Source organism: Emydura macquarii, unplaced genomic scaffold (assembly GCF_026122565.2).
Source record: "Emydura macquarii macquarii isolate MOO-44397 ecotype Brisbane River unplaced genomic scaffold, CSIRO-AGI_Emac_v2 contig_2417, whole genome shotgun sequence".
Taxonomy (NCBI): Eukaryota; Metazoa; Chordata; order Testudines; family Chelidae; genus Emydura; species Emydura macquarii.
The window spans coordinates 784,602-796,659 of record NW_027132554.1 but is presented as its reverse complement, the minus strand read 5'-3'; the positions used below and the strand labels follow the sequence as shown (position 1 = coordinate 796,659).

Sequence of the window (12,058 nt, the reverse complement as noted above, 5' to 3'; positions counted from 1 at the left end):
CTGAATCCAGATACTCCAGAAACCCCATCACTCTTTGTCTTTCCATCAGCCTTCTCTCTATACAGAACCCTGATCAGAAAAATTGTCTTGGAACAGTTAAATTAATCTCCTTCTTTAAAGCCATGATCCTTGAAGAGACTCCGTGTAACCTTTGATTTAAATAGTTTCAATTAGTATTTTAAGTGTCAATAATTATACCAATAACCAGATTAAATTCTCCAATGTTCTCCAATGTGGCTACAGATAAATTAGTTGAGTGGAAAACTGTGGTTGACACAATGAGTGATAGAAACAGATGGTTTCTTTAAGATAGAATAGTTGGTTAAAGCAAGCAGGAATTACAATAAAACCATACACAGCATCTATACTCATATTCCAAGATGAAATGTTTCATCTGGGGTGATCAGTCCCTGGATGAGAATAATAGATATAAAATCATTTGTAATCCTTTCTCTAATGCTACCATGATGCTGGATGAGTGTGCTAAATTAGCATGCTACCATTTTAAAACAACACTCCATAATTAATTAGTAAGACTAAGATTTTGTATTTTTAGTAAAAGCCATGGACAGGTCACGGGCAATAAACAAAAATTCTCAGAAGCCCGCAACCTGTTCCTGACTTGTACTAAAAATACCTGGGGAGGACTAGCAGTTGGAGCGCTGTTAGGGGCTGACCTTTGACACCTGCTGCAGCCCCACGCTGCTGCAGTGGCAGGGGCTGACCATAACTTCCCTCTGCTGCTGGCCTGAACCCAAGATCTTAGTGACTTTAGCTCTTAGTGATTTCACTGGGTAGCAGGGAACCTCGCTGCCGGCACAGCTTCTGCACTGTCTTTCATTTCATCGCTATCCCTATGCATAGCCTCTCAAGACTGGCTTATCAGTGCGTTATCTCTGAACAGGAACAATAACTCTCAGTTGAGTCTAATCAGCTCTAGCTTTAAATTCTGGAGAAAGAGAAGCCAGACAATATCTAGTCCTCGAGGAGGAGACGCCACCTTAACTAGCTAAGAATCCAAACCTCTCTCATCTCTACTGGACTTTGGCATCCCTACCCTCAGCTTAATGAGTGAGGTTCAGTTTAGGGTGATCCCCTCAGTCAGGACAGGCCAAGTACAGTTCTGCTGCCCTTTCCTCATAACATAAGGAAAACAAAATTTATTACCCTGCACTAACGTGATCTGGAACCCAACACCAGCCAAAAGTAATCATTTTGGCAAAGCAGCTCCATCATGCTGCACACCTAGGCAGAGCAGGCATGTATATGCAAACAAGATCTGTGCCTGAAGTCTCTTCCCCCAGCTGATCATCAGATGTCAGCAGAGAGCTCATTCAGATCCTGAATATACCTATTTCTGCTACCGTATTTAAAATACCTTTTATTCCCTCATTGGCTATTTAATATTAAACATTACTTCATATTTCATCTAAAACTTTTGTTAAAACTAATTAGAACCAACCATGTTTACAACATGACCTGGGTTATGTCCTAACTTAGCGCTAATTTGCCTCTGGGCTGTCTCACTTCACTTTCTCTATAATTTACCAGGCCTCATTATTGTCAAGCCTACATTTAGGCATCAAAACCTGTTCTCTGCTTACATTTTAGCGCACTTCTATTAACTTTCTATTTAACATAAACACCACTTTTGTAGGCTGCACCTGGGATCACTTGTCTGATCAACTAGTAATGACTGTAACAGAGGTGAACTAAAGCTGCTTTCCCTATGCAAAATTAAGGTGTAATGTAAATATGAAGATGTTTCCTTTAGGAATTTATGCAGAGATCTCAGATGGAGCCTTCACCTGTAAGTTCTCAGTTGCCTGAGGCTACAAGTAGGATGGGAATTGTATTGTATTGCTGTAATTTGCAGTAGGTGATGGATGATTTCACTCATTCCTTGACGTTTCCTTGAGTTGCTTCAGATTGGGAATGGGACAAAGCTGTTCCTGTGATTTGTGTACAACTCCATCTGGATAATGTCCAGTGACTGCATTTTGACCAGTTGTCGGTAGCCATTTTCCCCCAAAATGAGGGTCTCACAGGCTGGTTAGGAGTCCTGGTAGCACTGTGGCAACTGAATTGATACTGACTGCACCTCAGCACTGTATACTTCTAGCTCAGGGGTTCTCAAAGTGGGGGTCGGGACCCCTCAAGGGGTCACGAGGTTATTACTGGGGGGATCATGAGTTATCAGTCCCTGTGCATGCCATGGCTGCAACTGTCAGCCTCATGCAGCCAGAGCCCTTTCTGGGTGGCCAGAGATCAGCGGCGGGTGGCCAGGTGCTCTGAAGGCAGTGCCATCCCCAGCAGCAGTGCAGAAGTAAAGGTGGCGTGGCATGGCATGGGGGGGGTCTCACTTTTTTGGGGGAGGGGTAGGGGGGTTATCATAGCCCGAAATATTTTCAAAGGGGGTCCCAGCAAAAAATGTTTTGAGAACTCCTGTCCAGCTAAACTCCAGGTTCTTCATGGTGGTGGTATCTTATACTGTACTTCACAGACTGCTTCAACTATATTCCTTTGTACAGTGTCTGGCAGAAGCTAGGATTTTAAGTTCACTGACTTTCCCCGATGACTCTGTATAGCTCCAGCTATCCACAAAGTTTCCCATTTTATCAGTAAGAGACCTGGCAACTGATTTGCCTCAGTGCCTGATATCAAGGACCCAGTATAACCAAAGCTCTATGACAAACAGGCTGCAAAAAAAATCTTTTTTTTAAATTAGGTTTTTTTGTATTTAGATAGGTTTCTTTAAAACTGTATTTAATTTAAATTTAAAAAATTATTTAAAATTTAATTGAAATTGACAACCTCCATTAAGGCCTAAATTTACTATAATTTATTTAAATTAAATTAAAAAATTCAAGCTGTTCATGTTTGCTGCTGCCATTTCAAAGAAAGTCAGACTACTGAACTGGTGGTTAAGCACCTGGAACCAGAGTTTTGTTGAAGTGCTAAACCAGCTTTTGACAGCAGTATTTTCTTCCAGAGGTGCACAGAAAATATTTTCTTCTTTTCCGTTTATTCAGCTACTTAAGCTCAATTTCGTTCAAATTTGAGAAACTGAGTCAGAGTTCAAAAAACTAGAAAGCTTGTTTTCTTCTTCCAGTCTGACTAAAAATGGAGAGAGGAGGATATCTACTAATTCTAAAATCTTGAAGGACATGGTGACTCAAACTATCAGTTCAATTCACTAACTAAAATTAATACTATTTTTGTTTAATAAACTAGTTAATTTTAAATGCAAAACATGTTTGGATAAATTCATTTTTTCTTGTGTTCCAGCACATTTGAAGTATTTTTATTTATGTAACGACAAACTATTTTAAAATGCTGGTTTTGTACATTTTAATTGAATTCCAGTTTCAGTCCAAATTCAAAATAATCAATCACTTAGGCTTGGTCTACACACCTACCTCTGCGATTCAGCGGCAGTTGACGGGAGTTACGCAAAGTACGCAAAGAACTTGGGTAACTCCCGTTGACTGCTGTGCTTCTCTTCTGCGCGCCGTCTTCACTGCACTGTGCCAACGGGAACCGCGTTCCTGTCGACGCAGTGCTACGCCACTTGCGGGGGCAGATTAATAATGTTGACTTCTGGATCGACTGAGCTGGTCTTCATTGACCGCTCAGTCGATCCAGATAAGTCGATCTGATGGCGGCGACTTTGCCGCAGTCAGTGTAAACATAGCCTGAGTAAATAAGAAATGCCTAATTCACCATGAGAACATAAGAATGACCATACTGGGTCAGACCAATGATCCATCTGGTCCAGAATCCTGGCTTCTGAGAGTGGCCAATGCCAGATGCTTGAGGGAATGAACAGAATTGGACTATTAAGTCCTCCATCCTGTCGCCAGACCCAGCTTCTGGCAGTCAGAGGTTTAGGAACACCCAGAGCACGGGGTTGCATCCCTGACCATCTAGGTTAATAGCCATTAATGGATCTATCTTCCATGAATTTATCTAATTTTTTTAATCCACTTATATTTTGGGTCTTCACAACATCTCCTGACAATGAGTTCCACAGGTTGACTGTGCATTGTGTGAAAAAGCATTTTCTTAGTGTTAGTTTTAAACCTGCTGCCTATTAATTTCATTGGGTAACCCCTGGTTCTTGGTTCTATGTGAAGGGGTAAAAAACACTTCCTTAATTACTTTCTTGACACCACTCATGATTTTATAGACCTCTATCATATCCCACCCTTAGTTGTCTTTTCTAAGATGAACGGTCCCAGTCTTTTTACTCTTCTTATGCAGAAGCTGTTCCATACCACTAAACGTTTTTGTTGTCATTCACTACACCTTTTCCAATTCTGATATATCTTTTTTGAGATAGGGCAACCAGAATTGGATGCAGTGTTTAAGGTGTGGGTGTATCACAGATTTATATAATGGCTTTGTTGTCTCCTGCCTTACTATCGATCCCTTTCCTAACGATTCCTAACATTGTCAGCTTTTTTGATTGCTGCTGCACATTGAGCAATGTTTTCACAGAACTATCCATGATAACTCCAAGATCTTTCTTGAGTGGAAACAGCTAATTTAGACCCCCATCATTTTGTATATACAGTTGGGATTAGGTGCATTACTTTGCACTTATCAGTAATGAATTTTAGCTGCCATTTTGTTATCTATTTGTAACTTGTTGCCGTCAGCTTTGGACTTATCCTAATTTGCATTGTCTGCAAATTTTGCCACCTCGTTGTTCATCCACTTTTCCAGATCTTTATGAATATGTTGAACAGCACTGGTTCCACTAGAGCCTTGTACCACTTTCTAACATCATAAAAAATGTAATTAAGAATCTATTAAATGTATGTTAAGCTGTGTAAGTGCATAAATAAATATGTATACAGTCTATCCCTTTGGTTGGTTAAAAACACCAAATTATACCAGCCCTTGAGAATCAATCCTTAAGAATATAACTAAAATGCACAAAAGCAAAAAATTAAAACTGAGTATTTAACTTTTGATTATTAAAATCAGTCCACCCTACGTGCAACTGATGTGTGCCTCTGTCTTTTTTAGGGAGAAGTTTTTAGGCTGTTGGACTGTTATGCTTTAAGGGACCTCATTTGCAAAAGTGCTCACTCATGGTGACAGCCTGTGGAGGAGACACTTAGAATTTCAGATGACAGCTCATATATATTTGTATAGTTTGTTTCATTGATTTGAGGCCACCTCAGAATTTTCAGACCTTGGGGAGGGAGCTGCGGTGATGTCTACTTGAGCATGGCTAGCTGGATAGGGAGGAAGTCACTCTTCCTCTTCTGTTGCACCCTTGACCAGTAGGAAAGACAGACATGGTTACCTTTCATAGTGACACCAGCTTGCATTTAGACTGGTGCACACTGGAGGGACCTTCTGGCCTTATAAAATAAAGGCCAGAAAGACATGGTGAGTCAAGAGACCTTTGTGCCTGGTCTTCTGCATCTGGGATGCTGTCCCTCTTGCCTTCATTGGGCCAACTGCAAGGAGGAGGCAGCTTGGTGACCTGCAATGACAGCTGGTGACAACAGGCCCCATACTTTTAGGTATGGTAGGACATGCCCATTCCTCTATTATATTTTCTCAAAGAACAGAAAGAGAAAGCTGCACCTTGTCTAAAGCACTTGCAGATCTCCTAAGCAATTTCACTATATTATGTCTGAAAGTCTAGTCTTTATTTTTAATATATGTATTTCATTATTTGATTCACCAACTCCAATTTAGACAGTGGGCCTTGTTCTCCTAAGAATTTGCTGTGTGGGGCTAGAAGAATCAGCACATCCAGGGGCTGATCTTTTCTGCAGTGATCTGAGCATGAGAAGGGGAAAATAGCGCTGATTTCATTTCCCCTTTCAGCGTTTGTCCCCAGAGTCCTGCTTCAGAGCAGGGAGTGAAATTAGGCTTGGATTGCTCCAAAATATTTCAAGTGGTGATGATCTCCCTATTGTCAGAGGGTGGTTTTAGGGCTAATCTACAATGGAAGTGCTACATTGACACAGCTGCACCGCTGTAGCACGTCTGGTGAAGAAGCTCTCTGCCAACAGGACAGAGATCTCCCATTGGCATAATAAATGCACCTCTGTGAGGGGTGGTAGTGATGTTGGCAGAAGTAGTTCTCCTGCCAATGTAGTACTATCCCTACCTGTGCTTAGGTAGGTGTAATTTACATTGCTCAGGGAGGTGGCTTATTTCCACCCCTGAGCAACGTAAGCGTGTATAAACCCTTATTGCCATCCTTCCCCTGCATGGAACCTTCTGGACCCCTAAAGGAGGTACCAAGATGATCTCCCCAAAAGTTTCACCCCTCTCTTACGAGATCCACATGAGTGTTTCCTGTGGATGCCTCAGTCAGGGCCATGAGAGTTGCAGGGGTGGCTGTTATTCATGTGGGAACAGAGGGAGGGATCCTGGCCCCACAGCCTTACTGCTTTCTCCAGTGCTGGAAGTGCCCGTGCTGTGTTCAATGCCCTTCATCCATGACACAAGGAAACAGAGGGGGAGGAGGTGACAACTGAGATCTGCAGGCAGGAGCATGGTTGTTGAGCAAGCTCTAGGAACCTTGGTGTTATCTTCCATCTAGTGCAGAGGCCCCATGGCATCACTCCCCTCATGGCGAGGAGCTGCTTGCCCCAGAGCTGTTTTAACAATTTTGCCTCCCTCCTTTCCTGCCTGGGGGAGAGGGACCCGAGGTGACCCCCTGCCCCCCTCCACCCCAGACTGAGTTGAGGGAAACCACACTATCCCCAGAGCCAGCCAAACTCCCAATCAAGTCACTCACCAAGGAGAGGGGGCAGGGTACAGACCTTTCCTTTTGCCACTGGGTTTTCTTGGCTCAGCTCTCTCCCTGAAGCCTGCACAGGCACCAGCCACAGCAAATGCCTCAGAAGGGGTGGCTGAGCAGAGAAAACAATCTCCAGAAAGGGCCAGGGGACTAAAGGCACCTGGAAAATCACTGACTCACAAAACCTGAATTCAGCACTCAAGATCCCTGACAATGGGAGTCACAAAAGCCAGAACCCAGACCCACCTAAACTAGCCAATAGGAGATGGCAAGGAGAGGGGAAGGGGGGTTCTCAATCCCACAGGGGGATGGAAGTATCATCCTTCTCAGGAGGTTCATGCCTAAATCCTGAGTGGAGGGAGGTGCTTATCTCTACTTGGGATTCTCACCTCTGAACCCTCTCTGCTGGAGTCAGGCTTCTTTTGCAGGAAGCTGCCAACAGCAGCTACTTCCTCCTAGGTTTTAGTTCACTGGTTAGTGTACACTCCTGAGCTGTGAAAGGGATTTGAACTTGACTGTCTACCCTCAGGTGAATGCCCTAACCACTGGGCCATGGGATATTCTGATGTGGAGGTCTATCAGTCTCTCCCCTTGAAGCTGTTCCACTTTGGTTAAACCAACCCCCAGCAGAGTAGGGGGACTGGATTCCTGACTTTTCCTCATACAGCAGAAGGGTGACTGGAGCTGGGTGTTTCCTCCATAACTACTTTAATCACTGGGTTAAAGGTTGAGTGCTCCTTTAGCTGCCCCAGCTATTTTCTATGGAGTTAAGCAACAGTGAGCATACTTATCACTTCAGGCCCACACAGGAGTTAGGCAGGCTTTCCTGTATTTATGAAGTACTCTAAACCTTTTCCATCAGGCACAAGCACAACTGTCATGTACATACTCAGATGCAAAAAATTAGGCCAGCTCTAAACTAGGAAATTAGGTTGGTATAATTACATCACTCAAGGGTGTAAAAAAAAAAAATCCACCCTCCAAGCAAGTTAAACCACCTATTCACCACTGTAGATAGTACCGTCAACAGGAAGACATCTCCTATTAGCATAGCTGCCTCTCTGGGAGGCAGAGTACCTATGCTGGCAGAAGAAGGCGCTACAGCATTTTAAGTTTAAAGCTACCCTTAGCTGATCAGGGAACTTCTACTGCAAAGATTTAAGAGTCCACTGAGTTTAGATTGCTACTGTACTCTGTAGGTGAGAGGGATTTTTGAGTTTCAGTACTGCAGAAATCTGTGCCTTAGGCACTTAAATTTTTTTGTGATTCTAGCCCCCTGTATGACTTCCTGCTATAGGTCAGGGCTCTCATTACTCTTGGGCACTTTAGAGAGCACACAACCATTAAAGGTTACAGAAGCAAAGGCTTGTTGCTCGCTGGTAGACTGAAGACCTGAAAGGCATCATCATGTGCCATTAAAAAGCCAGCTCAGGTTTGTTTTACTTCAAAAAGATTTTTAAAAAAGCTGTAATAGGAGATTCCACCATATAAACCAGACTTACTAGGCCAGCACCCAAACCCCAAAAATGGCCCAAATTAACAGGCTCCTATTTGAGTCTTGCGCATCATTTTTGAGTTATCAGCAAGCAGGATGGACGTTCAGGCCCTACCTTCATCTAAAAGCAGCCCTCCCCCAAAACCGGCAAACCTGCAAAATTAGAGCTGGTTGTGTTTTTGAAAGCCCATTAAAATTTTTAAAAATGCAAGATCCTTGCATTTCACTTATCTGGGCCCATGCAAGTTGAGCAGATCTTTAACATCACTCAAAGAAATCCACTAGTTTTGCAGCAAATGTTTGCAAGTTATAGAGTATTCAGTATAGATATTTAGTAAGTCTGCCCTAAATTAACAGCTAGAAAGTGTATTTCTAATTATACAATTAATTAGATGCATAACTGCTTCTCACCTCTAGTAGAGACCTTAATTCTGTCTGATTAGTAGAGGCAGCACTGCAGCTAGACATACCTATTGAGTCTTACACAGCAGCTGTAAAACCACTTTTGTTCCAGTATTTTCTCCAGTTAAAATTAAGAGCTAAAGAGCCCAATGCTTATGCAAATATAACTTACTGTATTTTGATGTTTTCCAGCCCTCAGACACAGCTATGCCTTAACATTTGGCAACAGTACCCGAAAAGCCTACCAGAAAGGGCAGACACAAAACTATGCGCTGTGAAAAATGCTTTAATTGTGGTGTCTGTACAGCATTTGACATGAAGTCAGCAGGAAACAGAAGTGGAAAGTGCACAATAGAGACATGAATAAAGACAAGTTTGAGTGTGAATGGAGTTCATACAGCTTTAAACATAATTTACAGAAGTAGCTACTGCACAAGTTTTATGCTGCCTCTTCCTCAGCTTCCTCCTCAAACTCCCCCTCCTCCTCAGCTGTAGCATCTTGATACTGCTGATACTCAGATACCAGGTCATTCATATTGCTCTCAGCCTCAGTGAACTCCATCTCATCCATGCCCTCTCCAGTGTACCAATGCAAGAAAGCCTTTCGGCGAAACATAGCAGTGAACTGCTCAGAAATACGCTTAAATAGCTCCTGGATAGCTGTACTATTACCAATAAATGTAGCAGACATTTTCAGGCCCCGGGGTGGGATATCACAGACTGCAGTTTTAACATTATTGGGAATCCATTCAACAAAGTAGCTGCTGTTCTTGTTTTGTACATTAAGCATTTGTTCATCCACCTCTTTCATTGACATGCGGCCTCTGAAAACTGCAGCTACAGTGAGATAGCGGCCATGACGTGGGTCACATGCAGCCATCATGTTCTTTGCATCAAACATCTGCTGTGTGAGCTCTGGTACAGTTAAAGCACGATATTGTTGGCTCCCACGGCTGGTGAGTGGAGCAAAGCCAGGCATAAAGAAGTGCAAACGGGGGAAAGGAACCATGTTAACTGCCAGTTTACGCAAGTCAGCATTAAGCTGACCTGGAAAACGCAAGCAGGTGGTAACCCCACTCATGGTTGCTGACACCAAATGGTTCAGATCACCATATGTTGGAGTAGTTAACTTTAGGGTTCTGAAACAGATGTCATACAGTGCTTCATTATCAATACAATAGGTTTCATCTGTGTTCTCTACAAGTTGGTGTACAGAAAGAGTGGCATTGTAGGGCTCCACTACAGTGTCCGATACTTTAGGAGATGGTACAACACTGAAAGTGTTCATGATCCTGTCAGGATACTCTTCACGAATCTTGCTGATTAAGAGGGTGCCCATGCCAGAACCAGTGCCACCACCAAGAGAGTGGGTAAGCTGAAAGCCCTGCAGACAATCACAGCTTTCTGCTTCTTTCCTTACAACATCTAATACAGAGTCAACCAATTCCGCACCTTCAGTGTAGTGGCCCTTTGCCCAGTTGTTTCCTGCTCCACTCTGACCTGGAAGAGAGCCATTTTCACATTGGATTAATACACTAAGCCTTTTGGCTTACAAGCAAAATGAGGGATCAGCCCCAAATGATGAGAAGGGAAAATATTTCCCCCCTTTAAGTATTTGTTCTCATTGCATCTCAGGTATAGGGAAGACACCACACATTTTAGCAATATTCAGTGCTGTACAGTAATTCTGCTTTCAACTCAAAAACTAATGTTAAAAAAGAACATACAAAATCGGTTACACTCATAGCCCGTTTACTTACCTAAAATCTGCATTACAAAACGTTAGCGCTGAGCTACTTACACTAACTGCTGCTCACCGCATGCACCGCAATGCATGGCCGAGGTGCACGCAGCACTTCCCCTTCATCTGCTCACGGGCAGCTTACCAAGCTGCTGACAATCATCCCCCCCGCCCCGAAAACAAGCCCCGAGCGTGCACGAGAACCACGGAGCCACCCTACCCCCCGATCCGCCGCTCGGCCAGCGCCCGCGTGCAAATCCGCCGCCCGCCCCCACTCACCGAAAACGAAGTTGTCGGGTCGGAAGATCTGGCCGAAAGGCCCGGAGCGCACCGAGTCCATCGTGCCCGGCTCCAGATCCACCAGCACGGCGCGCGGCACGTACTTGCCGCCTGCAAGACAAGGAGGCGCGTGAGTGCGGGCCGCGGCCGCCGGGGAGGGGGAGGGAGGGAAGGGCGGCGGCGGCGGGCGGAGCCCTCGCCTACCTGTGGCCTCGTTGTAGTAGACGTTGATGCGCTCCAGCTGCAGGTCGCTGTCGCCATGGTAGGTGCCGGTGGGGTCGATGCCGTGCTCGTCACTGATCACCTCCCAGAACTGCAAGGGACACAGCGGTCAGGGCGAGCGAGCGGCCCAGCCCCGCCCCCCCCCCCCTGCCGCAGCCGTTACTCCCCGCCGCCGCGCTGGAGCGGGCCGGGCCGGGCCGCGCCCCACCCCTCCCGCCCGCGTCGCCGCAGAGCTGACCTTGGCCCCGATCTGGTTCCCGCACTGCCCAGCCTGCAGGTGCACGATCTCCCTCATGGCGGTGGCGGCACCCAACGCTCTTCAGCAACAACGACGGCCCTCACGTAGCAGCCCGCGGCACAGTCTCCTATTAGCTGCGTCAGCCAACCGCCCACCGTTTATATACCAACGGATGGCGCGCGCGCCGTTCCTCCCCCCGCCCACAGCGACTGCCGGCGGCAACGAATGGGCGCTCAGAACGAGGCCCGGCAAACTAAGCACTCCGGTCGGTTAAAACGACGTGTCAATCAAATGACTAATCCCGCCCCATTGCACCCTTTTCTCGATTGGTCAGACTGTTCAACGGCTCTCGTCGTCACAAGCCGCATTCGCCCTCCTCAGGGCGCTGCTCATTGGTTCGATTGAATGATTGATGTCGTGGATGATTGGCTGGCTCCCTCAGCAATGAGCTAACGTCCGGCTGAGTGGGTGAAGACGCAGTGTCTTAGTAACCGCGGCTGCTGGGCGACCCACTGGCGTTAGGTGGTGGCTTGCGCCTCGAAGGAAGGCGTATTCCTGAAGTCATCTGCGTAGTTTACGTAGCGCAGCGGGTGAGCTATGCAGCGCGGGCTGCCTTGGAGCGCTACGTTAGGACCGTAAGCGGAGTTGTCTCGCTGCCCGGTTGCGGTGGACGCGGAGGGAGGCCGCGGTTACCCTGGAAGCAGCGGAATGTAAACACGGCGAGCACCTTGCCCAACCGCCCTCACCCTGCCGCGCTACAGGCCCCTGCAAGGCCGCCTGTCACCACAGCCCCACCCCACCCGAGCCCGCTCAGTCCCACCCTTCACACTGCCTCCCCCAGCTCCCAGTCCCCTAGCCCCTGCCTCAGCAGCGCCCCGCCTCCCTCTCCCCTGCTCCAGCAGCAGA

General features: G+C 46.0%; 2 protein-coding genes across 2 annotated transcripts in view; one reads left to right on the top strand and one right to left on the bottom strand.

The window, feature by feature from the left end:
• The window catches only part of CIMIP2A (ciliary microtubule inner protein 2A), a 37,772-nt gene extending 28,107 nt beyond the window's left edge, over window positions 1-9,665 (top strand). Inside the window, exon 6 of the mRNA XM_067561436.1 lies at window positions 8,865-9,665. Coding sequence (XP_067417537.1) covers window positions 8,865-8,950 — 86 coding nt within the window. The 3' untranslated portion in view covers window positions 8,951-9,665. The remainder of the gene's footprint in view (window positions 1-8,864) is intronic.
• Window positions 8,943-11,309, bottom strand: TUBB4B (tubulin beta 4B class IVb). Its single transcript, XM_067561462.1, has 4 exons — window positions 11,153-11,309; window positions 10,897-11,005; window positions 10,693-10,803; window positions 8,943-10,172 (listed from the first exon to the last, which is right to left on the bottom strand). Exons 1-4 carry the CDS (start codon window positions 11,207-11,209, stop codon window positions 9,112-9,114), a joined length of 1,338 nt encoding a protein of 445 aa, XP_067417563.1. The 5' UTR covers window positions 11,210-11,309; the 3' UTR covers window positions 8,943-9,111.
• Window positions 11,310-12,058: the final 749 nt, after the last annotated feature.